At 48.4% G+C, this 21,385-nt stretch overlaps 9 protein-coding genes across 9 annotated transcripts; 4 read left to right on the top strand and 5 right to left on the bottom strand.

Annotated features, from left to right (window-relative positions):
• Nucleotides 1-15: 15 nt before the first annotated feature.
• On the bottom strand, nucleotides 16-434 carry K444DRAFT_106652 (uncharacterized protein). Its single transcript, XM_024870293.1, has one exon. The coding sequence runs from the start codon at nucleotides 341-343 to the stop codon at nucleotides 107-109; it is 237 nt and encodes a 78-aa protein (XP_024731451.1). The 5' UTR covers nucleotides 344-434; the 3' UTR covers nucleotides 16-106.
• Nucleotides 435-1,148: 714 nt separating this feature from the next.
• Nucleotides 1,149-4,786, top strand: K444DRAFT_646071 (GDPD-domain-containing protein; the record flags this gene model as incomplete). Its single annotated transcript, XM_024885163.1, has 4 exons — nucleotides 1,149-1,165; nucleotides 1,235-1,353; nucleotides 1,411-4,580; nucleotides 4,631-4,786. 4 exons carry the CDS (start codon nucleotides 1,149-1,151, stop codon nucleotides 4,784-4,786), a joined length of 3,462 nt encoding a protein of 1,153 aa, XP_024731450.1.
• Nucleotides 4,787-5,299: 513 nt separating this feature from the next.
• K444DRAFT_106597 (uncharacterized protein) lies at nucleotides 5,300-6,824 on the bottom strand. The gene has a single exon (XM_024870292.1). It carries the CDS (start codon nucleotides 6,722-6,724, stop codon nucleotides 5,612-5,614), a length of 1,113 nt encoding a protein of 370 aa, XP_024731449.1. The 5' UTR covers nucleotides 6,725-6,824; the 3' UTR covers nucleotides 5,300-5,611.
• A 211-nt stretch (nucleotides 6,825-7,035) lies between these two features.
• On the bottom strand, nucleotides 7,036-8,248 carry K444DRAFT_617895 (uncharacterized protein). Its single transcript, XM_024881216.1, has 2 exons — nucleotides 7,906-8,248; nucleotides 7,036-7,857 (listed from the first exon to the last, which is right to left on the bottom strand). The coding sequence occupies exons 1-2, from the start codon at nucleotides 7,951-7,953 to the stop codon at nucleotides 7,219-7,221; spliced, it is 687 nt and encodes a 228-aa protein (XP_024731448.1). The 5' UTR covers nucleotides 7,954-8,248; the 3' UTR covers nucleotides 7,036-7,218.
• Nucleotides 8,240-9,705, top strand: K444DRAFT_617894 (HSP20-like chaperone). The gene is made up of 3 exons (XM_024881215.1): nucleotides 8,240-8,616; nucleotides 8,756-9,130; nucleotides 9,182-9,705. The coding sequence occupies exons 1-3, from the start codon at nucleotides 8,592-8,594 to the stop codon at nucleotides 9,418-9,420; spliced, it is 639 nt and encodes a 212-aa protein (XP_024731447.1). The 5' UTR covers nucleotides 8,240-8,591; the 3' UTR covers nucleotides 9,421-9,705.
• A 3,490-nt stretch (nucleotides 9,706-13,195) lies between these two features.
• On the bottom strand, nucleotides 13,196-13,896 carry K444DRAFT_634265 (uncharacterized protein; the record flags this gene model as incomplete). The annotated part of the gene is made up of 2 exons (XM_024883726.1): nucleotides 13,196-13,826; nucleotides 13,859-13,896. 2 exons carry the CDS (start codon nucleotides 13,894-13,896, stop codon nucleotides 13,196-13,198), a joined length of 669 nt encoding a protein of 222 aa, XP_024731446.1.
• Nucleotides 13,897-15,462: 1,566 nt separating this feature from the next.
• On the bottom strand, nucleotides 15,463-17,230 carry K444DRAFT_617891 (uncharacterized protein). The gene is made up of 2 exons (XM_024881214.1): nucleotides 16,477-17,230; nucleotides 15,463-16,428 (listed from the first exon to the last, which is right to left on the bottom strand). The coding sequence occupies exons 1-2, from the start codon at nucleotides 17,106-17,108 to the stop codon at nucleotides 15,954-15,956; spliced, it is 1,107 nt and encodes a 368-aa protein (XP_024731445.1). The 5' UTR covers nucleotides 17,109-17,230; the 3' UTR covers nucleotides 15,463-15,953.
• Nucleotides 17,231-17,382: 152 nt separating this feature from the next.
• On the top strand, nucleotides 17,383-18,071 carry K444DRAFT_597468 (uncharacterized protein). Its single transcript, XM_024878486.1, has 2 exons — nucleotides 17,383-17,448; nucleotides 17,517-18,071. The coding sequence occupies exon 2, from the start codon at nucleotides 17,609-17,611 to the stop codon at nucleotides 17,783-17,785; it is 177 nt and encodes a 58-aa protein (XP_024731444.1). The 5' UTR covers nucleotides 17,383-17,448; nucleotides 17,517-17,608; the 3' UTR covers nucleotides 17,786-18,071.
• Nucleotides 18,072-18,383: 312 nt separating this feature from the next.
• On the top strand, nucleotides 18,384-20,830 carry K444DRAFT_597467 (uncharacterized protein). The gene is made up of 7 exons (XM_024878485.1): nucleotides 18,384-18,839; nucleotides 18,891-18,924; nucleotides 19,533-19,576; nucleotides 19,811-19,975; nucleotides 20,026-20,096; nucleotides 20,148-20,388; nucleotides 20,437-20,830. The coding sequence occupies exons 1-7, from the start codon at nucleotides 18,618-18,620 to the stop codon at nucleotides 20,437-20,439; spliced, it is 780 nt and encodes a 259-aa protein (XP_024731443.1). The 5' UTR covers nucleotides 18,384-18,617; the 3' UTR covers nucleotides 20,440-20,830.
• The last annotated feature ends 555 nt before the right edge of the window (nucleotides 20,831-21,385 follow it).

The raw sequence follows: 21,385 nt of genomic DNA, 5'->3' as shown, positions 1-21,385 counted from the left end.
TGCTGTCTTGATATCTCGAAATCACAATTACCATGGAGTTCTCGGCTTCTTGCGGGTCACTGGATTGTCTTCGACAAGGTAAAGTCAGTTTTACCTCCTTGGAAAGCTAATAGCTGTGTTTTGCTGCGGAGGAAGCTAACCCGCGAGGATTGGGTCCAGAACGGGTTTGTGGCCCCGAGCACCGAAGACGGACGCTACTTTGGTCGTCCTCGACACATGGTCCATCTGTCTGCAGTACCCTTCGCCTTCTGATGAAGCTCCAGGTCGTGTAACCTGAAGTTGATATCACAGTCGGCCCGGTCCCGGCGCCAATCCCACATGGAATCATGTATATGGAGACCATTGAGCTCTCGAATTGACTGCGTTTTGGATGAAGCTCCCCTCATGTCGGCTTTTCCTTCGCATCAGATGACAGGCCAAGAAGAGACATTGACTCGAAGGAGCTGAGAAATTTTGAAGCTATCGTGGTCTTCTGTACCTGCTGATCTGTAAAGCCGAGCGGCCGCCTCTCAGGGCGGTGAGCTTCAAGAGCCGACCCCTGTCATCGGCTCACGTGATGATGGATGGCTCTTTTCACTTGAGAACAAAGGACAGCACTTAATTATGGCTTTCGTAAAGCCGGGACCACATCCATCTATAAAGAGCTTTCTTGCCTCGAGCAAGGATTTCTTGAAACTCTCAACTCCACATTTTGGGCTTTGCTGGGACCATTCTCTCAGCATGACGCTAAGCGCCTTTTACGGCCCTGAACTTTCGAGACAGCTTTTCTGCCAATAGCAGCTGTCTCTGCCTCCACGCTCCATCTCTCTCGACAGCAGAAGCTCTACTTACCCGTTAAATCCTGCAATTCACTGTACGACATACAGCAATTGATAAATCTCTCACCGCAGTCGCAAAACATCTTCGCATCCCAGCACTGAAACGATACCGACCCTGCCATAAATGGCTTCTCCAAGCAAGCTCCTATTCGACCAACGAAGTTCCATTTCAATTTTTGCGCAGTAACCAGCTGCGAATCAAGATCTCAGAGATACAGTGGGAGATTTTCCGTCTGAGAGCTTGGGCGGTGAAGTCAGTCTCTGCGGCTCTATTCGACCTCGGAGGAGAGCAAAAACGAGGCAAGGAGAGTCCAATTATACGTGGCCAAGATGAAGTTCGGCAGGACGTATGTCTTTTCCTTGGCCGACACTTTCCTTCAGATCCATCCGAGTTTTTGCTAATGACATTGCTTCAGACTCCCGCAGTACCAAATCCCGGAATGGTCATCGTCGTATATCAATTATAAAGGGTTGAAGAAGCTGATTAAGGCCGCTGCTGCTACTGCAAAAACTGGCAGAGACCCCGACCTCGCGGGTAAGATAGTTCTGCTTGCAACAGACGGTACCAACTTAAACTGATTGTTCTTCGCAGAGTTTTTCTTCTCCCTGGATCGCAATCTCGAAGATGTGGACGAATTTTACAATAAGAAGTTTGGGGATGCCTCGCGACGATTGAAGCTACTTGAAGATCGATATGGCACATCAAAACAAGCTCTGGAGGCTTTGGATCGCAATGAAATTGACGAGCTCATGGGAGCTCTGCTGGAGCTACGAAGCCAGCTGAGGAAGCTACAATGGTTTGGCGAAGTGAACAGGAAAGGCTTTGTTAAGATTACAAAGAAACTGGACAAGAAAGTTCCGAACGTTTGCACACAGCAGCGATACCTTGCTTCGAAGGTATTCCTCACGCCTTTCGCAACAAGTACATCCCTCGTTGCAGCGCTGAAGGACCTCAACGATTGGCTTTCAAACTTGGGGAACACAAGGAATAAAGACGATGCTCCGTCCGTTCATTCGGCCCACTCCGTCAAAAGAGTGTCCTCGAGATCCATTCTGAATTTGCCAAATGGTCTTCTAGATACCGTGGACCAAGCTATCAGGAATGACGATGTTCCGATATTGAAAGAGACTTTGGCAGAGGTCGAATTCGAATCAAGTGACCCAGGAATGCAGCAACTCTTTATCAATCTGTTGCAGCGGTCAATTTCATGCAGATCCAATAAGTCGATTGGTTACCTTCTCAAGGATATCAAATCTCTGGACGAAGCAGACGATATCAACCATCGTAATTGCCTCCACCGCCTCGTCATATCTATTGGACGTTCAAAATCGGCGAAGATGGGAGTTTCAACCATTGATATCGTCGCGTCTATGAGTTCTGATGAACTGCGTTATCTCACCCCGGCAGAATCCCCCCCTCTTGGGCCGGGCCGGAGCAGCCTGAAGGAGTCCAGTCTCCTGAGTCTAGCCGATGAATCTGTGCAGCTTTTGGCTTATGTCCTGGAACAGTTGGAGCCGCAACAACGTCCTGCTTTGAATAGTGAAGACTCGTATGGACGTTTGCCTCTCCATTACGCTGCTCAATTTGGGTTCGTGGTAATTTGTGAGCTGGTCATGAAGTACATGCAAGATTGGGGCCAATTTAATGTGGAGAACGGCATCGATGCACCGGAGTGGCAAGATAACGAAGGTCTTGCACCTTTGCATCTGAGTGTGATTGGAGGTCATCCGTTGACAACACAGGCTCTCCTGACTGGGGAAAACTGGAAAGGGCGCAGTGACAATAAAGCGGCTATGAGAAGAGATATCTCAAAGTCTAGCGCAGTCCTCGCACTTGCGACAAAGTCGAATTTCACTCAGATTGTCAAGTTGCTTGTGGATGCTGGAGTCGATATCAATTGGCAGGACGAGATAGGAGATTCTGCGCTACATATTGCTGCTCGCTTCGGAAACGAAGATTGCGCGAAGACTCTCCTGGAAGGTACCAAAGATCAGAGAGCTGACTTGGAACTCACGGAAAAGACATTTTCTTGGACACCATTGCACGTTGCCTGTGTAGATGGGCACCTCTCCATTGTTGACTTACTTGTTGCTGCTGGAGCGGATATCAACAAGCCTGACGCTTCGGGTTGGACAGCTAGAGAGCATGCTGCTTTGAGAGGGCACATGGATATTGCCAAGGTTTTAGAAGTGGCAGCCGTGGAGAGTTCTAGCTCTGCCTCTGGATCTGAAGACTCCGGAAGCACGGCTGCATCATCTCCACCAGTCATGTCCTCAATGGAAGCATCTCGCTCGCAGATGCCAACTCGAACCACCGAACCGGTCAAAACCTTTGGGCACCGATATCTTACCAACGAAAGCATGGTCCTTGTCAGTCTCGGGTCAATGGACATGAGGAAGGCCGTTCCAGCTGTTAAACTGGATAGAATTCCAATCGCAGAAGCACACTCTACCCAACTTGATACAGCGCTGTCTGTTATTGTGAGTGCCAAAGGTGCTCAAGGAGAGCCAACCATAATCGATCTCCCAGTACAGGATAACATATCCACCGAGCCGATGGTCTTCACTACCGCGGATGTTTCGAAAGTGAAGCTTTACTTCGACATCGTTCCCACATATTCTGGTAGTGACGAGCATAAAGTCGGGCGCGGCGTGGCGATTCTTTCCACGATAAAGCAGGCGATTGGCTTGAAAAGGATGAACCTACAAGGCGATGTTAGTGTTCCGATAATGAGCACGGATCTCGAGGTCATTGGTGTTGTCAATTTCAACTTTCTTGTTATCACTCCATTTTCTCACCCGAACATGGGAATTTCAACTGAACACACGTACTGGAGAAAGATGACCTCAACAATGTTAATCGGGCATAGAGGATTGGGGAAGAATGCGACCTCCAACAAATCCCTCCAACTTGGCGAAAATACATTGCAATCATTCATTGCTGCGGCCAACCTCGGTGCCAACTATGTCGAGTTTGATGTCCAACTCACTAAAGATCATGTTCCGGTCATATATCACGATTTCCTGGTCAGCGAGACCGGGATTGATGCACCTGTGCATACTCTGACCTTAGAGCAATTTCTTCACGTCAACGATTCTACTCCACGTGCCTCACGACCTCCTTCCCCACCAAGAGATCCAAAGCTCAATGTTGTTCGAGGGATGGATCGTCAGCGGTCACTCTCTCTTGGCCACGAACTTCCCGACTACGACATGGCAGAGAGGATGAAACATACTCGCGACTTCAAGGCAAAGGGATTTAAGGCAAACTCGCGAGGAAATTTCATCCAAGCCCCCTTTACGACCTTAGAGGAAATGTTTCTCAAGATCCCAGAGAATGTTGGCTTCAACATCGAGATGAAATATCCTATGTTGCACGAGACAGAAGAGCAAGAAATGGACAGCACCGCCGTCGAACTCAACAACTTTGTGGATACGGTTCTCACAAAGGTATATGAGTTGGGCAAGGAGCGAAAGATCATTTTCAGCAGTTTTAATCCGGACATATGCCTGCTGTTAAGTTTCAAGCAGCCCAGCATTCCGGTTCTGTTCTTGACAGATGGAGGCATATGTCCAGTTGGCGACATTCGAGCCAGTAGTTTACAAGAGGCTATTCGCTTTGCAAGTCGCTGGAATCTCCTGGGCATAGTTAGCTCGGCTGAGCCCTTCTGCAATAGCCCGAGGTTGGTAAGGGTGGTAAAGGAAAATGGCTTGGTGTGTGTCAGCTACGGGTCACTGAACAACAATCCCGAAAAAGTACAGGTACGTTTTAGCCCTCTTCAAGAGCAAGAGCACCAAGTAATTTTATGCAGCAACAAGTACAAGAAGGCATCGATGCGGTTATTGTAGACAGCGTCCTCAAGATTCGAAATGGTTTGACAAAAAATGCCAAGGCTACAGCAGCGTCTATGGAAGCAAGTCAACAGGTTAATGGAGTTAATGGCGTGAATGAGACCGCTGTCGTTTAGATTGGGAGCAAGGCTTGGATTCTTTATTCATCAGATACACATAGAGCATTCAGAACGTGATAAGAAAAGTGGCATATGGGATCCAACATTGAAGGGTAATTACAGCAGTTTGGGAGAGTTGAGAATGTGCTTTGGCACTATCTGGGTGGACTGGCCCAAGAGACGTTTTATTGTCTTTCGTTAAGGCCGTTTTATGGATGAGAAGATGGAGAGATGATTCTTTCTTCTTCTCTGGCCAATACAGAGGGTACACCCTGATTGCTTGGCTTCCTCGATGTGATATTCGCACGTGATCTTCAGGTATGTCAAGACTACCAAGATAGATTTGGGCGACGATTTATGCGAATAAAGCACCGTATGTGTGAGTTTAGTATATCCATGCTCGGCTGCGTTGCTGGATGCCCAATTTCGCATGAATTTTGGAGATGGTTGCATTCTAAGATTGTGGAACTGAATCGGAACGACTTTGACATTGTCTGGATCAGGGGGGTAAAATCAAACAGCTTTTTCATTGCGCTGCCAAATCTCTTCCTAGCTGCGCTATGCTGAACTAAATAGCAGGACAAACATGTGGACAGGTATATGTAAGCGTCCAAATCCAACTGTCCTTTTTGGCTACGCTATGCTTCGTCCTTCGACGGAAAGGTAGCATTAACACTCAGATGGGTGCAAATAAGGTCCAAAATGATAAACACTGTTCACTAAAAATTTCCAAACTCAAACCAAAGAAAGAGGGAAATTTTCATGGCCAGTATCCAGCAAAACCAGCCTGATTACGCAGTGCCAGTGATCACTGCAGAACTATTCTTGCTTGAATCCCATCACCTAAGGCGGTATGTCACCAAGCAGCTTTCTCTCCTTCACCAACTTTTCCTTCTCAACCTTAACTTTCTTCAGTTCCTCCATCTTATGAGCCATGCGGATTTCAGCGTTGTGGATGTAAGATGCCTTCTCACTGCTGCCATGGTTCTTACTCTTATGCTTCTTAACGTCCTTGATATCATCCTCCATCTCGGCGATTAAGTGCTTGTAGTAATCGATCATGTTATTTTGCTCTTGGATCTTCTCATCAAGCTCGCGTCTGGCACAAGCGATGTCGATGACTTTCGGGGCTGCGGGTGCTGGTGCGGAATTGGCAGAGTCTTTGGCGGGCCTGGAGTCAGGATAGAGCTCGCGATAAGGGCTTACTACGGCATTGGGTAGGTCGCGGCCATGGATGGAGTTGTGATGAACCTTGTCGGAAGAGTGCTTCTCGTCGGAGAAGCGCCAACGGCGCCACTTTTCCATGGACATATATTTCTCGCACATGGAACGCATGGAGGAATAGTTGTAGCCGGTGTGGGGCAAGAATTTAGGGTTGACTAAGTCATCGAAGGTCAGGTAAGCCGTTGCGGACGTGAGCTTTGGCGCAGTCGAGTTGGAAGTCAGGCTGTTGTGGTTGAAGCCTTCTCCGTGCACGACGGTCCCGTGGCGGGAGTGTGGATGGCGGTTTTTTGGCTTTCGGCCAGCCTTACGAGAGGAATTGAGTCCTCTTCCGGGTACGGCGGGTCCATGACCGAAGTGAGGATGGAAGCCTGGGAAAAGACTTGCCGTGGCAGAGCTAGTAACACTTGTCTTTATTGGAGTTCCAACGGTGGAGGTGGAGAGTGTGGTTAAGATTTCTGGAATGCCAGAATCAAGAACTTCATGGCCAGGACCTAAGTCCAAGATGGGAACTGCAGACCCGCCCAAGAAGGCGAATGCACTCGAAGAGACTGGGGTGGTGGCTGGCGAGCGTCCAGCAATAGCTGTGAACGTCCCAGCGACATTGCTGTCCTCAGGGCTGAAGGAGGGCGTGCTGACAGCGGCACTGGCTGGGTTTTGAGAGATAGGTATTGCGCTGCCTGTGACAGCCAAAATACCGCCAATGATAGCAGTGGTGGTGGAGGAAGACTTCATCTTGCAAACTATGGTTTCCTTGATCGGAAAGGGGGGAACTGGAGAAGATTGAAGCTGCTTGAGAATTTGTGTAAAGATTTGAGAGAATGAAAAATTTGAAGAGCAAAGAGCAGAAGATATGACCCAGGCGCTTGTAGGGCCATTGAAAATGTGGTTCAGTCCAGATCGAAATACGGGCTATGAGCGGGAACCCAGGCAATGTCTCCCACTAAGTAATTGTGTCTGGGACTGGATTGGGTACTAGAATAGGTCTACTACCCTTGGGTCGATACAATGAATGGAAAAGGAAGAGATGCACCTTAAATCAAGGGGAGCGATCTGATTCCCGTGGTAAGAGTAAGGCCATCAGGTTTCCAACCGTGGTTTGTTTCTGATATGCTCCATGGAGCCAAATCAATTCTCTCAAAGCTCGAAATTGTGCCTTAATGACGTCCAGCCCAACCAAACTCCAGGCATACAAAAACAGAAAGCCGTTATTAACCTCTGGCTCTGCTCTAGCTCTTCAGAGCCTCCAAGCGGCCACGCATCTGATCTAACATAGCCTCCGCATCCTCTTCGTCTTCGTCTTCTGCGACGGGTTCTTGTTGTACCGGTTTAGGAGTCGTAGGAGTAGCCCCAACCTTGGACATCTTATCTTGTAGAATCTCCCCAAGCACCTTGTCGACCTCAGTCTCTACCTCGTCGTCCTCTTCCTCTAATTCATCTGGAAGGCTGTCCCCAACCATTTCCTCAATTATGCCTGCTTTGACTAATTCTTGACTCAATTCTCGCATGGTGCCCGTCAATTCTGGCAGCCGTACGAGGCTATTGACGTCTTTCATGATTCCCACGCTCGACCGAATGCTTCCCTCAATCTTGCGCACTGCAAATGCCTCCGTAACCTGCATAGCAACGCTGTTCAGCTGCGCCTTGGATGTGACAAGTCTCTGAGTCTGTTTTCGTGACCGTACAAGCTCTCTGGCAAAGACCCGGATATCCTTCTCAGCCTGCTTAGCCTGGGAGGGGTTTCGTTGCGCTCGTCGGTTTGCTTGGACTATGAAGGTTTTGGCTTTGTTCTCCGCGATTTTCATGTTCGCAATGTCCCGGTCAAGCTTGCGGGTATTCTGGCGTATGAGCTGATTGCATTTCCTGACCTAGACAGGAGTCAGTTGTGATTGCCTTGGGCTGACGCGGCTGCAGACCTGTGCTTGAGGGTCCGGTCGGAAGAAGACCCCTCTGATGGCCTCCATGTTGAAGAAGCGTAAAGTTGCAAGAATCCGGTGCCAAACAGAATCTGCAGAATGGTGTTGTTTGGTCTTAGGCAGGAGTTGTGGTTGAGGGGGTTTCACGCGGGAAGCCTGATCCAGGATCGACTATCGTATTTGCCCTGCCCAGTGACGTTGGGCGACTCGTACAAGAGAAAGAGCCGCAGAACGTGGGGCTCGAAGACAATTATTTGACTTTGTAATCACCGCGCCTCTAGGGGTCCAAGTCCAAAATTCTACTTCGAAAGCAAAAAGTACAAAGGGTGCCACTCGCGATTGCTTCAGCCTCTCGTGACTGTAAATGCGTAGTTAGTTGTTCGGCGCACAGGACCGCCAGCGGCGTGCAAGGTTGCTTGCCAGCCCTGCGTCGCTCATCTTCTTCTCGTTTCCATCCAGCCTCGTCTCCCTGCTGGTGCTGCAGCTGGCTGTGATCTGCGCACACCAAACCTTTCGTTAGCACTCCTCGAACTTCCGCCCTACCGTGCCTACCTACAAGACAATCCTGCACTCCACATTTTTCTCTCCCTCATCTTCTACCAACCACTCTCCAAACCGAACATCAACACTCCGTCCTTGAGACCTTTCCCACTGACTCTTGATTCCTCTCGTCAATCGTCGCAATCATGTCTGCCCCCGCAACGCCAGAAGGTAAGCTCAACTGCGATCCGCACCATGGAGCTACTTCACCTCCTAGGCTTCAGCCTGCCGCAGAAGAAGCAAAGCAACCACCAATTTTGACGCTTTGCTCCTCAATTCTGCTCAGTAAACATAGCTAATTGTTCAACAGTCCTTTGGGCTCAACGATCCAACAAGACCGATGCGGCAAAGAATTTCATCTACCTCACCATCTCCGTACCGGATGTCCAGCCTTCACATCTCAAGCTTGACCTGAAGCCACAATCCCTCGCCTTCTCCGGTCACTCAGACTCGCTCAAGAGAGACTACCACCTCGAGCTCGAGTTCTATGCTGAGATTGACAAGGAGGAGAGCAAGATCAACCACACCGCTAAGAACATTGAGATCGTCCTGAGAAAGAAGGAGCTGAAGGAGGAATTCTGGCCCCGGCTCTTGAAGGATGCCAAGAAGGTTCACTTCTTGAAGACCGACTTTGACAAGTGGGTTGACGAGGATGAGCAAGACGAGGCCCCTGAGGACGATCTAGGCAAGTTGCTCTACTATTTTTAGAACCCAGGAAGCTGACAGGCTGGATTAGGAAACATGGGCGGAATGGGTGGCATGCCAGGTATGGGTGACATGAGCTCAATGATGGGAGGAGCAGGAGGCGACTTCGGTGGCATCGACTTCTCCAAGCTTGGTGGAGGCATGGGCGGTGAGGAGGGTGAGGAGGAAGGGGAAGAAGACGACGAAGATGAAGACATGCCCGAGCTCGAGGAGGACGAGGCGAGCAGCAGCGAGAAACCCGCATCTTCCAAGATTGAGGAGGTCGCTTAGATTTTCCTGTCCTAGAGGCGCAACAAGACGGTGACTCCTTTGGTTCAGTATTTCCAGCGTCTCAGTGGATATCAGGGGATTAGGGAAAGCTGTTGCTTTGGACACATCATTCGATGACTAAGATTTCCTGGTTGGTGTGTGAAATACCTTTGCAGCAAAGAAAAGCACAGAATGTCTCTCCATATCTTTTGTTTCTTTTCTGCGATTGCAAATGTGAATTGGCATGTTTTCTTTTCTTAATTTTAGCCGACCATGTGGTACAGATGCCGTGATCGTCCTCAAGCGCTTACTCTCTCCATGTTCCACTTCAACTCGATTGCCCAATTCCTCATCAAATCAGTTCCTATCAACAGAATGCTTCGGCATTCTTCGGAGCACCTTCACCTCATCTGCCTGGCACTTTGTATTTACCATTCCTCCTCGATCTGGCGAAACTGAGCAATCAGCAGATTCGGCACAAAAACAGTACGCCGCAGCTAATACGGCCGCTGGATATTTGGAGGAAGGCAGAGCTATTATGAATGCCTTTCCCCACCGTGAGAGCTACAAAGGTGCTAGAGACCTTTGTAGTGACGTCAACGAGGCGCTAAGCAAAGATGGCAACAGTACAGACAACTATGCAAGCATGGATCAGGGTGAAGATGGGCAGAGAGGACCTTGTATAGTTGCATCCACTACGAGGGATCAGAGTGTGGCCGAGATAAAACGCGATATGGAATGGTTGAAGCGGGCTGGAAGCCCTCTTGCTGTTACCTTCTGAAGACCTCGCAATTCTTAATGTCCCATATCTCGTGGGACAATATTGCCTGGTGTGATTCCTCCAGGACAGCGAAGGGTATCTTTCCAAGCGGGTGAGATGGTCAAGTGATGAATTTGGCTATTTTCCTGCACGGCTGCCATAACCTTAGTTTCAGGCTTCCCGACAAGACACGGGCCAGCCTATTGCTCTTCCTATCTCAAGGCTACTGTCACACCATCAGTTGTGAGGTGAGTAGATCCATTATAACCAAATGATTGCTGATTTATGAAACTCAGTACCGTCGCTAAGACAAAAGCAAAGACCGTAACCACGACTAGTAACTACCACGACGGATCTTACTCCAAATGTCTCCTACATACCCGACCCTTTCAAACGCAGCACCAATCTCCTTGAAGCTCGACAGCAGACGGCATTTTTCTCTGACACGCCAGACTGTGAATCTGTCTGCCCAGGAATCTCGCGTTACTCAAGTGCCTGTTTCCGCATCGGGGCCAAAGCAGCCACCACCACTCTTCCGCCCAAGATAACGACAATGGCAACAGCAACGAAGACCAACATAGCGGAATACGATCTCCCAATATTCATGGCCCACCAATGGGTAGATGTCACGTGCTCACAGGAGATCGGGAACGATTTCCCATCCACAATTCTCTTCGAACGGGGCAAGTGCGTCAACCTCCCTTTCTCCGTCATTATAAGTTTCGAATCTTTCTACACTGGGAGCTGCAAGGCTACAGCTGCTGATTGTTATATTTTGTATGAGCAACCTTTTGGTTGCACTTATGGTGCTGCGCCACCTTTGCAACCCTTTCCACTCGAAGGATGCGCGGATATCTCAAATGGGTTCTTCAGTTGGTTTTCGGGGATGTTGGTCTGCCCAAAATGTACACCATAAACAATCGATGATCTCGACGGCGGACGTGGGCATTGACGAGCATCTCCTCAGTCGCAAAGCATCCTTCGTCTAATATGAAGTTGATTTATGGGCATCTATTGTTTCTAGAAGTTGAGGATTTGGGAGGTCTTGTTCTTCACAAGTCAGTCACCGTTGGCAGAGCGCTTTTAGACATATTAGAAGTTCAATATAAGTGCATTAAAAACACATCGCTGTGCAGAAAATCCAACGATCCACAACCACTTTACCCTCAATGTGATTTCACTCCTCCAGGCGTGAGTTCTCTACCTTGTTCCACCGACCGAAGGTGCTCCTGTTCCTTTCAACTCTGCCCCATATTAGCGCTACCTCAGTTCGGAGGATCAAGATCAGACTTGAGATCACTCACCAAGGAGGCAATCAATTGCATCGCAAGAATTGGCAAGCGCGATACTGTGCAGAGTGCAAACAGCCAAGAGGCTGAAAACTGTCATCATGACTAGAGCTTGGTTTTTGAAATTGGTTTTGCAATGGGGAGCACCTAAGGAGACATATAGGGGACCACCACGGTATATAAACATAGCAATATCCTCACTCCTGCACAACCCAACTGTGATAATGGACAAACATGGTAAAAATTCTCAATTGATCTCGGATATGAGTTTGAATCCAGGGTATTTGCTGTGTCTGAAACGCAAGACAACACACTTTGGTTTGAAAGTAAGACAGTGGCGCACGTCGACAGATCGTAATCTTGAAGCTTTCCAGCCGGAAACAAGTTGTGCACCACAAAAAAGCTCTCTTGAGGTATCATTGTGGAAATACCAGTTTGTCCGCGTGAAACCACAACGATGGCCACAATAAACGGAGAATTTGAATTTGAGGAAGCCACAGGGGCAGCAATTGCCCGAAGAAGCGGTGACGTATTTATACCGTTCCTTCTTGAAGGCTGGCTGTGATGCAAGTCGTCAATATCGTGGCTTATGGAGTGAGACACTCGGCAACGACACCGAATGAGACGCAGAACTATCGGAACATTCAAACTCACTTCCTCTAAATCAGATCAGTTGTTCATGTGATTCAAGTCGACACTAAACCGCAACCGAAAAAAGAATGAGAGGTGCTCAATGAAATCTTCCGGAAGATAGGCATTACTCCCAACGTCCGTTGTAATGTTGTATGCGCAAGCCACACATGGGTTTTGAACCCCTTAAATAAGCGAAAGGCTCCAGATTTCACCCCTGTCCAACCTCGGTAAAATCTGAGATGAGTACCAGTAATGCTCATTTAGGACGATTAAATGGAGACTTGTATCCAGATATCTAAGCTATCAGCATAGAAGAATATTCTCTATAGGAGAGCTTGAATAACAGAATCAAATCTGACACAAAACGCCACAACACGTCGAAGACTGCTTCCAAGATGTCGGTGGGAAATTTCTGTTTTCAGTGAGCATGTGTGAGTTTTTACTGAAGGACAAGTGCGCAAGAATGGAGTATATTTGATGTTGAATGTCCCAAATGCTGATCGAACTATGGTGTGAAGCTAGCCGATTGTCCCACTTAGTGTTTGAATAAATTGGGAAGTTGAGAGTTAATGTTTCGCTTGGTGCTTGAGCAATGGCTGCAAGTTCCTGAATTGCTGGAATGCCATGGTTATTCAAAAATGAACATCGAGCTGAGTATTCACGAATTTCCATACCACCAACTCCTTTCCAATCTCCTCATATTGAAAGATCTCAGATTACAGCCAGACAGCAACCATCGAACCGCAATTTCTTCGTCTCAAGCTTTAATATGGATCAACCGCCGCCAAAACGCACGAGGGTCGATAGTCGCCGCCAATGCGGACATGTGATGGAAAAGAAGTATGCTTCAACTATGATCCTCCTCATCTGTTCCGTCGGGATTGTTTCTGGGCAGGAATAAGGCCCCAGAGGAAGGAACTAAGAGGACCTAGAGAGGGACGGAGAGAAACCAATGATTCTTGGTAGACTAGACGTTGAGAATGGACAGGTCAGCGGCCGTCGATCTCCGTAACTGCTTCCCATCAGGTGACGCTCTTTGAGGCAAGGTGGTGTGATTCATGAGCCTCTATGGTCAAGATCCCCGAAGCGTAGTCTTCCTCGAAGCGCTTTCCCTCTAGCGTGTTGCTCTCCAGACTGAATCCTGATTTGGCATTATATACTGTGATCTGATATACGGTTGGTTGGGATCCATGTTGTCCTGTTGTTCGTTCGGACTCCTTGTAATATCTTCGATTCGACTTGAACAGCCTACAGAATTACTAGCTTTTGGCTGCGGCGAGTAAGTCATTTGATATGCATCCTGACTGTCGAACGTTTGCCCTGTTCGATAAGGAACAAAACCCTGCGGCCCTTGTATCGTGGACTGCATGGTCTGGTATGGTGGAGTTGGAAGTTGCGCGACCGACTGTTGTTGGAGGCCAGACATCGAACTCGCCCCAGAATACGTTTGACCTTGATACGCATAAGATAGCTGGTTGCGGTTCATACTCGACCCAGATTCTTCGAGCATGGTGGACGGTTCTCGCGAACTCCTATTAGTTGATGGTGACGTGGGAGGAGATTCTCCCTTCTTCCTCCTGCTCGACTTCTTTCTAACTCGATGATGACTTCGTGTGCGATCTTTGGGTTTTGCTGTTGCTGATGGAAGTGGGGGCGAGGTTACAACCAAAGTTGCATCCGGGGCCTGGCCTAGTTGGTCGGAAGCAGGACTTGAATAAATTTCGTCGGGTGTGTCAGAAGACGCTCTGTTGAACTAAGAGAAACAAGTTCAACTTACCTGTTCCCACAGATAATAGTTCCGTGATCTTCCCACATGTGCAGGTAGCAAACTCGTGCCCGCAACTTTCCAATGGGCGTCCAGGTTTACGAACTTCAATCAGAATCCGATCAGTATGCGCACATGATGTTGCACGGTGGCCGCGAATACACGGTTCACTAAACTGGTGTCAAATCCCGAGAACAGCATATATACATCAATCCCCCAAAGAATCTGAAAATAAATACCAAGAATATTTGCAGCCGTTGATGAGCGGCATGCTGAAGGCTCCGGAGTGTTCCTGTAAATTGGGGACCCAAGTCGATCAAAGTGATTCTTGGTCTTTGATTTTGAACTCGCAAAACCGAGGTAATGTCGAGAGCCAATGTAGAGGAAGCTGACGATCAACAGAACTCAGGGATGTTGGTGAAGACGGTGCACAGATATTGACGTACTACTCTGTCTTGAAGGTACGCAAGAAGAGAAAGCATGCGACCTAAAAGCCGTTTCATTATATAACCCAATCTTCATTCTGTCAGAATAAATGGGGCGAGATGCCAGGGATGAGAGCAAGTTTCCAGCCACCAGTAGCACTACTTTAGCTGCGAAAGCCATCGCGAAATGCTGTAGGGCGAAGCACGGTGATTGTGAGGTTATTTGAGCAAATATCGCACTCGGTTGTCCCCCTCCAGAACATTAATTCTCCGACCTTCCTCGCATTGGACATGAATCCGGTAGGCGCAATGTTTCGGCCTAAAATTTGCTGATTGATCGCTTGGCGGCCTCACAATTAAGTAAATGATGTTGAAAACGAAACGAACCACAAAGGTGATCTTCTCGAAGGATTCTCCGCAGCTCATTGATCGAAAAGCACCCCGGAATGCGTTGTAGATATTTTAAAGCTTGTATGTCGAAATTTCTGTTTATAGGGAAGAGGAACAGGGCTGTCAACCGTGGATTGTAATGAGAAAGCTCTGAACTTGTTCGATACTTCTTAACTTTGATTTGAAACGCCCAATCTATACTCTGGGTAGAATCCAACTTGTTGAACCAAATATATGAAAGCAATTATGAGCAGGTATTTCCAAGTTCTTGAGACAGGGTATTATGGAGGAGAAATTATGACAGTTGTTAGAATAGTATACCAGTACTACCACACAGCCCTCAGCTGTTGAAAGCGGTAGTGTGGTCCAGAATTGCAGCAATATTTCAACACAATAAGAAATAGCTGCGAACTTGCAAACTTAAGGGCTTGTCTATCACGCATCGTACCTGCAACAACCACATCACAAGGATCAACTTCGGAAGCATTATAATGGAAACATAACCAGCAATAACGAGATGATGAAACGCAAGAAACGGAGACTGAATTTGACTTCGAGAAGGTGAAGCTCGCAGAGACCATTTGAGCAAGTTCTCAAATCCAAGGCAATGAACAATCAAGGCACCACCACACACGCGGCCAGTTACACCTACCTATAGTTGAATTTTTCCAACAGGGAGAAGAGCAAGAAGGTTCCGATACATTTTTATGAGACGGTTTCCGCTCTTTTGAGAATTTGCAAATGTCATTACCGAGTTTGTGAATTCCAGGTGATGTTGTCAGCACGTGCTCGTGCAACTGAGCGTAACGAATTTGATAAATGTTTTAGGGGAGAACCTAGGAGGCTGAATACATAAGATACAGTTTGTAGTAACTTACCCTATGGTACTACCGTACTGACAAGTCCCAATGGGTGAACTGGTAGACGAGGCCTGCAGGTAAAACTCTGGGGTACCAGGGGTGAGCAACTGAGCTTTCTTCAATTGATCACGGATTTGGATGATGGCAGAAGTGGAGGCACAGAAGCAAGTAAGCTTTCTGACAAGTCTTGCTATTCGTTCGCATAGCTGCATCCTCGTGGACAGCAGCCTTGGCCGAGAGAGTCGTAAAACGCTATGTAATATGGTTATTTTAGTCATCACCACAGACGATGCAAAGGTTGTGTTTGCCGATGCAGATTGGTGTGAATAAACCACGGCCCCATCCAAATATGACCAAGACGCCATCCCCATTTCCAATGACGCTAAATTCAAGTCGTTATAATGTAATCGAAGACCGTCAATATGCTGTTGGTTAAGATGCTTCCCCTCCCTCATCTGCTCCATTGATATCCGGCTCAACATTCCCCAGAACACCGTTGTCGCCATTGGCAGTCGCACCCTGACCATAGCCTGCTATCCGTTCGGCCTCCTTCTTTTCTTTTAAGGCCTCGGTTTCTTGCCGTAGCTTCTCCATGTTCCAAGTATCATCATCGTCCTCGTCGCCACCATCTTCTTCGTCTTCATCACCGCTTGCTTCCCAGTCTCCCTTCTCGAACAGAGCACGGCCAGTGGCTTCCTTGGCAAGCCTGGCTTGATCCTCAGCTGCTTTTTTGTCCATGCGTTCTGTTTTCCACTTTGCGAATGTCTCTGGTGTGACAGGAGTGAGAGTTCCAGTAAGCTTGTGCCGTTCTGATTCGAGAAAATCTTCGAGGGTAAGTGTTTTCAGAGGCGATTTGTCCATAAGAGCTTTTTCTGCGGCCCGCTGCTCCTTTGTTTTCAAGACGAAGCTGTAATTGTTAGCATGTGCGACAAATTCAAGGTGCAGGTAGACAAACCCCGGTGGTAATTTGTGCTGATACATGCACTTATCGCCCCCATTGGGACAGGTCCAGAACCACCCATATTTCCCTTCCTCGACGGCCTCTATGAAGAACTTGCAGACCTTGTCGGTAGTTGTCTTTTGGTTACCTTTCTTCGATAGGACGACCGTTCTCAACTTCTCTTCATCCCAGTCCGCGGATGTTTCTTCCTTCTTCTTGGCTTCCTCCTCCTCCCGAGTATCCTGGTACAAATCTTTCTTTTCGGATTTCCGCTCGATATTCAAATCGTGGGAGAATTTGCACTTCCTTCCCTTTTCGCAGTGGCCCTTTTTGTAGAATTGGCAGAGTACTGTCTTAGGATCCACCCCAAATGGAACTTTCTGAACTTGAACTGGTTTGAAAAGCTCTGCCACTTCTTTCTGCGCAGCCTCAGCAGCAGCCTTTTCCTTCTCCCTCTGTGCCTTCTCTGCCGCTCTCTTCTTCTCCTCTGGGGTGCCACCAGCCTTCGCAGATTGTGTCATCTGTGCAATTTGTTTCTGTGTTTGTGCGCCCTTCTTGTTTTTCATGCCAAACGTTCTGTCCTCTACGATCTTGGTGGCAGAAGGCTTCTTGCCCGTGCCCTGCTTCTCGACCTTCTTTGGAGGCATCTTGATGGATTTTGGGAGGTCCCAGACGGGTAAAATTGGCGGGAAAATAGGATTTATCAGATCTCAGACTGAGAATATATCCCCAAATGTGCAGAAATGACTGTGGGGTTGTCGTGGGAGAGTACAGGATGACTTGATCATCGAAGTAAGTTATGGCGAATGCACGATCTTTAAATCTTGGTGGGGGAGGTTTTCATTGGCCAAGAAGCGACACTAGCCTCCCGCTCATGCCCGCCTCTGATCCTGGAGAGCTTCAAGCTGTCCTCACCAATACGTTGCAACAAAGGTCGAGATAACAAACATTCACAATCCGCAATTGACGAAGGCGCAGTCTTGGCAGGTATGCAATAACTTCGAATATACAGTATATCTATATTTGTATTGAAATTGGGCTGACATTCATCCCAGAGGTCTAACGACATTACAATTACGTGGCTTCGCAGCAGCACTCCAGAGCATCTTCCAACGAGCAATTCTAAATCGCGCATTCTCCAGTCAAGATGATTTCCGACGATGAGCTCTATCGTCTCGCAATCTTCCTCGGCTCTGCTGCCATGCTCCTCATTATTCTATACCACTTCCTCGAGGTTAATGCTGTGGAGGAGCCCGCGGACACCAAAAGCAAGCCTACTACTTCAACACAATCAGAGGCGAAGGCTATCTTAGCAGGGAGGTGACGGAAACTTGGGTGGGATGAAGAAGAATTTGAGGACGGATGAGTTGAGACCAGGACGTCACTAGATACAAACTCGTTTTTGCAGGCATTTGTGGCATTTTTAGGTCCACTGGTGGAAAATGTGATTATAACAGGCATGGTGAATGTACTATAAAGCTTCTAGAGTGCTTGGGGTACAGGCAGTTAAGAGTAACTAGGGGATGGCTTGAGGTCAGATCGCAGAGCTGGTAAAATATTGGTGATTCAATATTGTGCTTGGCCCACCACCACAACACTTCAAACTGAACACATTTCTCTTCTATATAAAAATTCAATGTGAGATTGTACCCTGTTCACCAACGGATTGTCCTTCCCTGGAGCATCGAGAAACTGCTGGTCACCTCAATTCCTGGATCACGTGATTTGTCCATTGGTGACTCAAAACGGGACTAGCGCGACGCCAGCCTCTCCTTTGTTCCTCGTTCCAACACATCCTCGCCTTCCTCCCTAAGTCAACCACAACCCACTCCAAAGCAAACTTCTTCGATTCTGCATCCACTGCCTCGGGCGTCTTTATCAAACGTTCATCGCGCGCTTCACCCAACTTCGACAGCCGCACTTTATTGCCATTTTTTTCGAGTCGCGTTTCGCAAAACAAAGCCTCATTCCTCCCAAGGCAAACACGCGATCCAGCGCATCAATCTCAGAGTCAGCTAGCCTTCCTATCCATCGAATTTCGGATCGCGACCGACTGCGCTCTCGATCTCTTCTTCTGCCTCGTGCTACTGATCCTAACGGTTCGATCCGCAACCAGCTCTTCGCCTCGCTACCAAAGCTCCGCATCCACAATCAAGATGTCTGCCAGACTCGATAAGTCTCTCGACGAGATCATATCAACTCAACGACGATCTTCTGGTCGTGGCAGAGGCAGACGCGTTCATCGCACTGCGCCCGCCGTTACCGCGCCTGCCGGTGGTGTTAAGAAAAACCCTAAGCATGCCAAAGGTGCTGTCAAGAATATTCCTACGGGACCGTCGGGCTCAAGTGGTGAAGGCAAGATTCTAGTCACTGGCTTCGTAAGTCTCCATGCTGCTCTTCTAGAACGACACATGCTAACCTCAGGCTAGCCTAAGGATATCACGGAACCTATGATCAAGGTATGTTACCGATGAGGCCATCCTGGCCTTTGGACTCTCGTCGAAATATTCCATCCTCGCCGACTCTTCAAATCCGTCGATGTGGACATGAACAATCGTTTTGCGATGCTCTTTATTTATATAATGGGGGGGGCCTCATCAAGACCGTCTCCTCTCCACCTTCGCTTGCAGTATAATAAGCACTTGTGGATTGCAGTTGAGCGTGTCAAGTCTTGCACAACGTCCATGATTCGCAGAAGATAGCCTGGCAAGCTCCTTCATCAGAACATGGCGCAGACAATCGGTGATGGCGTTGTTTTAAAGGCATCACCTTTATAATTTTGCAACTGGTGGGGATGTTGTGGCAAGCTACAGCGAGTGGAGCAGTGGAGCATACAGCATAGCACAAGATCCTACAGCGGGCCTCGAGATCACCCCGGCATCAATGGTGGACCCCGATCACAGCAACCATTCCGCAAAAAAAAAACCTTCGTCATGAACCCTCTCCCTTTTAAAACGACACGAGGGCTTCGATTCGGCACTCCCGCAATCGGCATCGCATCTCCCTACCCATTGGTGCATCCGACATTCCGGTAGCTAGTTCCTGTCGGAGTGGGCGATCTCGACTACAAGCAACTGCAATAATTCGACATCGGCGAGCCGTTCTACCTGTGGAGGTTGCTCCCTTGGCTGTGAATTACCCGTTATCCGATTCTGGCCTGGAGGCGTCCGTGCTGACCTGGCTACTAACGCTCACTGCTCGCTCGCTATTGCTCTACTGTTTTGAATGGAGGAGTGTTCGCCCTCCTTGTGGTTACCTTTCATTTCGTACCGAGCTTCGACGTCGAGATTCACGCGATTCCATAACATGAACGATATCCAAATCACTAACCAAACCTTGGATTAAATAGGAGTACTTTGTCAAGATGATAGGACCCGTCAAGCGAGTTGAACTTTCCTATGGACCTGGCGGAGCTAGCCGTGGTATTGCAAATATCCTCTTCGCCCGTTCCGAGAGCGCAACCAGGGCTGTGGCTGAATGCAATGGTATTCCTGTTGACGGCAAACCAATCAAGGTTGGTAGCTAGACCCATTCCGTAATTGAAACCCGTTAACATCTATCTAGGTTGAGCTCATTATCGATGCCACACGTGCCAAGGCAATTCCACCCCCAAAGGGCCTCAGCGAGCGTATCACGTGAGTTCTACTACACTGTCTTTAGCTAAATAATTCTAATTCTTCCAGCAGTCAGCCAAAGCCTCAACCTAAGTCTGCAGCAGTTACCAAGACCGCAGGTGCCACTCGTGGTCGTGGGAAGGGTGGTCGCGGCAAAGGTGCTGCTCGTAATGCTAGACCTGCGAAGAAGACTGCAGAGGAACTCGACTCGGAGATGGTAGACTACTGGCAGGCAGGTGCTGCAGCCACCGAGACCAACGGAGCTGCTCAGCCCGCTGCTGGTGGCGATGCTAACATGGATGATGAGATCTTGGTATGTCTCGCTCTGCCTCTCGCTTGACAACTACTAACCTCTATCCAGTGAGCTTGATCGGAACACAGGAGCTGAGACACGCACCTAATAGGGATAGATAAGCGATCATTTATGTGGTAGGCGTTTCTTTTTCCGAACATTGAGCTACCGCCAATTGTATTACTGCCACTGCGCCTGGCTTTGCATTCAGCTGCCAGGCTTTTCATCGGGGAATGGGTATGATAAATTCAGATGCGTCATACAGGCTTGCCGCTGCCGCGGTCGGACGGGATTTCCTTTTCAAATTGTGTCCCAAGCTCGCGAATCAGGGGGCGTTCTCAATCATCGGAATGGAAAGCATTGAAATAGTCTTCGACTTTCTGTGTGTGCAAAATGCTCACCATTACTACTCAGATGTGACACGACAGAAATGACCTACTTGAATGTGTAGTTTTGTATCGGCAAAGTTGTCATTAATCAATAGCTTTCTCGATCTATCATTATCAACACTTGGGATTGAAGCTTGGTGAGGTTTCATCACTTTCACAAGTTCACATGCTGGTTCAGTTGGCAACCCTGGATATTTTCAAATCCCCGGTTGGGTATGCTCTAAGCAAATCAGATCTCATATCTCTTGTGCAATTGCTTAGCGGCCGGGAATATCTCTAAATCAAGACTGGCGCAAGGGTGGCTGGTAAGTTTCGCCAGGCGCCGCATCTGTTTGGATGTCGTCACATGCCGTACATGGCTGAGCAACCGAGGCCCTCAAGCCATGAAGATCTCAAAGTACATGGCCCCGACCTCCAAGCACATGGCGGCAGGGAAGTTGTGGGAAATCCCCCGCTGCCAGACTCAACCTTATGGGGACAACGGGTTCTGGGAATGTGGAGTAATCCGTAGAGACCTAATGTGAGCTCATGATGTGGAATTTTCTCAAAAGGTTTTGAGCGTTGATTAAGCCTACATCTCAAACAGTACCGAAAAGCTGGAAGGGCCCACCTGGCCCTGGCGGGAGATC

Source organism: Hyaloscypha bicolor (genome assembly GCF_002865645.1).
Source record: "Hyaloscypha bicolor E unplaced genomic scaffold K444scaffold_129, whole genome shotgun sequence".
NCBI lineage: Eukaryota > Fungi > Ascomycota > Leotiomycetes > Helotiales > Hyaloscyphaceae > Hyaloscypha > Hyaloscypha bicolor.
This window is presented reverse-complemented; position numbering and strand designations above follow the sequence as displayed.

Coding starts and splice junctions, on each gene's coding strand:
- K444DRAFT_106597 (XM_024870292.1), bottom strand. CDS start 6,724: ATGAAGTCTTCCTCCACCACCACTGCTATCATTGGCGGTATTTTGGCT.
- K444DRAFT_617891 (XM_024881214.1), bottom strand. CDS start 17,108: ATGCCTCCAAAGAAGGTCGAGAAGCAGGGCACGGGCAAGAAGCCTTCT. Junction 16,429..16,476: donor CAGCACAAATTACCACCGGG/GTTTGTCTACCT, acceptor TAACAATTACAG/CTTCGTCTTGAAAACAAAGG.
- K444DRAFT_597467 (XM_024878485.1), top strand. CDS start 18,618: ATGTCTGCCAGACTCGATAAGTCTCTCGACGAGATCATATCAACTCAA. Junction 19,577..19,810: donor GAGCCGTTCTACCTGTGGAG/GTTGCTCCCTTG, acceptor TGGATTAAATAG/GAGTACTTTGTCAAGATGAT. Junction 19,976..20,025: donor TTGACGGCAAACCAATCAAG/GTTGGTAGCTAG, acceptor ACATCTATCTAG/GTTGAGCTCATTATCGATGC.
- K444DRAFT_106652 (XM_024870293.1), bottom strand. CDS start 343: ATGGTCTCCATATACATGATTCCATGTGGGATTGGCGCCGGGACCGGG.
- K444DRAFT_617894 (XM_024881215.1), top strand. CDS start 8,592: ATGTCTGCCCCCGCAACGCCAGAAG. Junction 8,617..8,755: donor TGCCCCCGCAACGCCAGAAG/GTAAGCTCAACT, acceptor ATTGTTCAACAG/TCCTTTGGGCTCAACGATCC. Junction 9,131..9,181: donor GGCCCCTGAGGACGATCTAG/GCAAGTTGCTCT, acceptor AGGCTGGATTAG/GAAACATGGGCGGAATGGGT.
- K444DRAFT_597468 (XM_024878486.1), top strand. CDS start 17,609: ATGATTTCCGACGATGAGCTCTATCGTCTCGCAATCTTCCTCGGCTCT.
- K444DRAFT_617895 (XM_024881216.1), bottom strand. CDS start 7,953: ATGGAGGCCATCAGAGGGGTCTTCTTCCGACCGGACCCTCAAGCACAG. Junction 7,858..7,905: donor GACCGGACCCTCAAGCACAG/GTCTGCAGCCGC, acceptor ACTCCTGTCTAG/GTCAGGAAATGCAATCAGCT.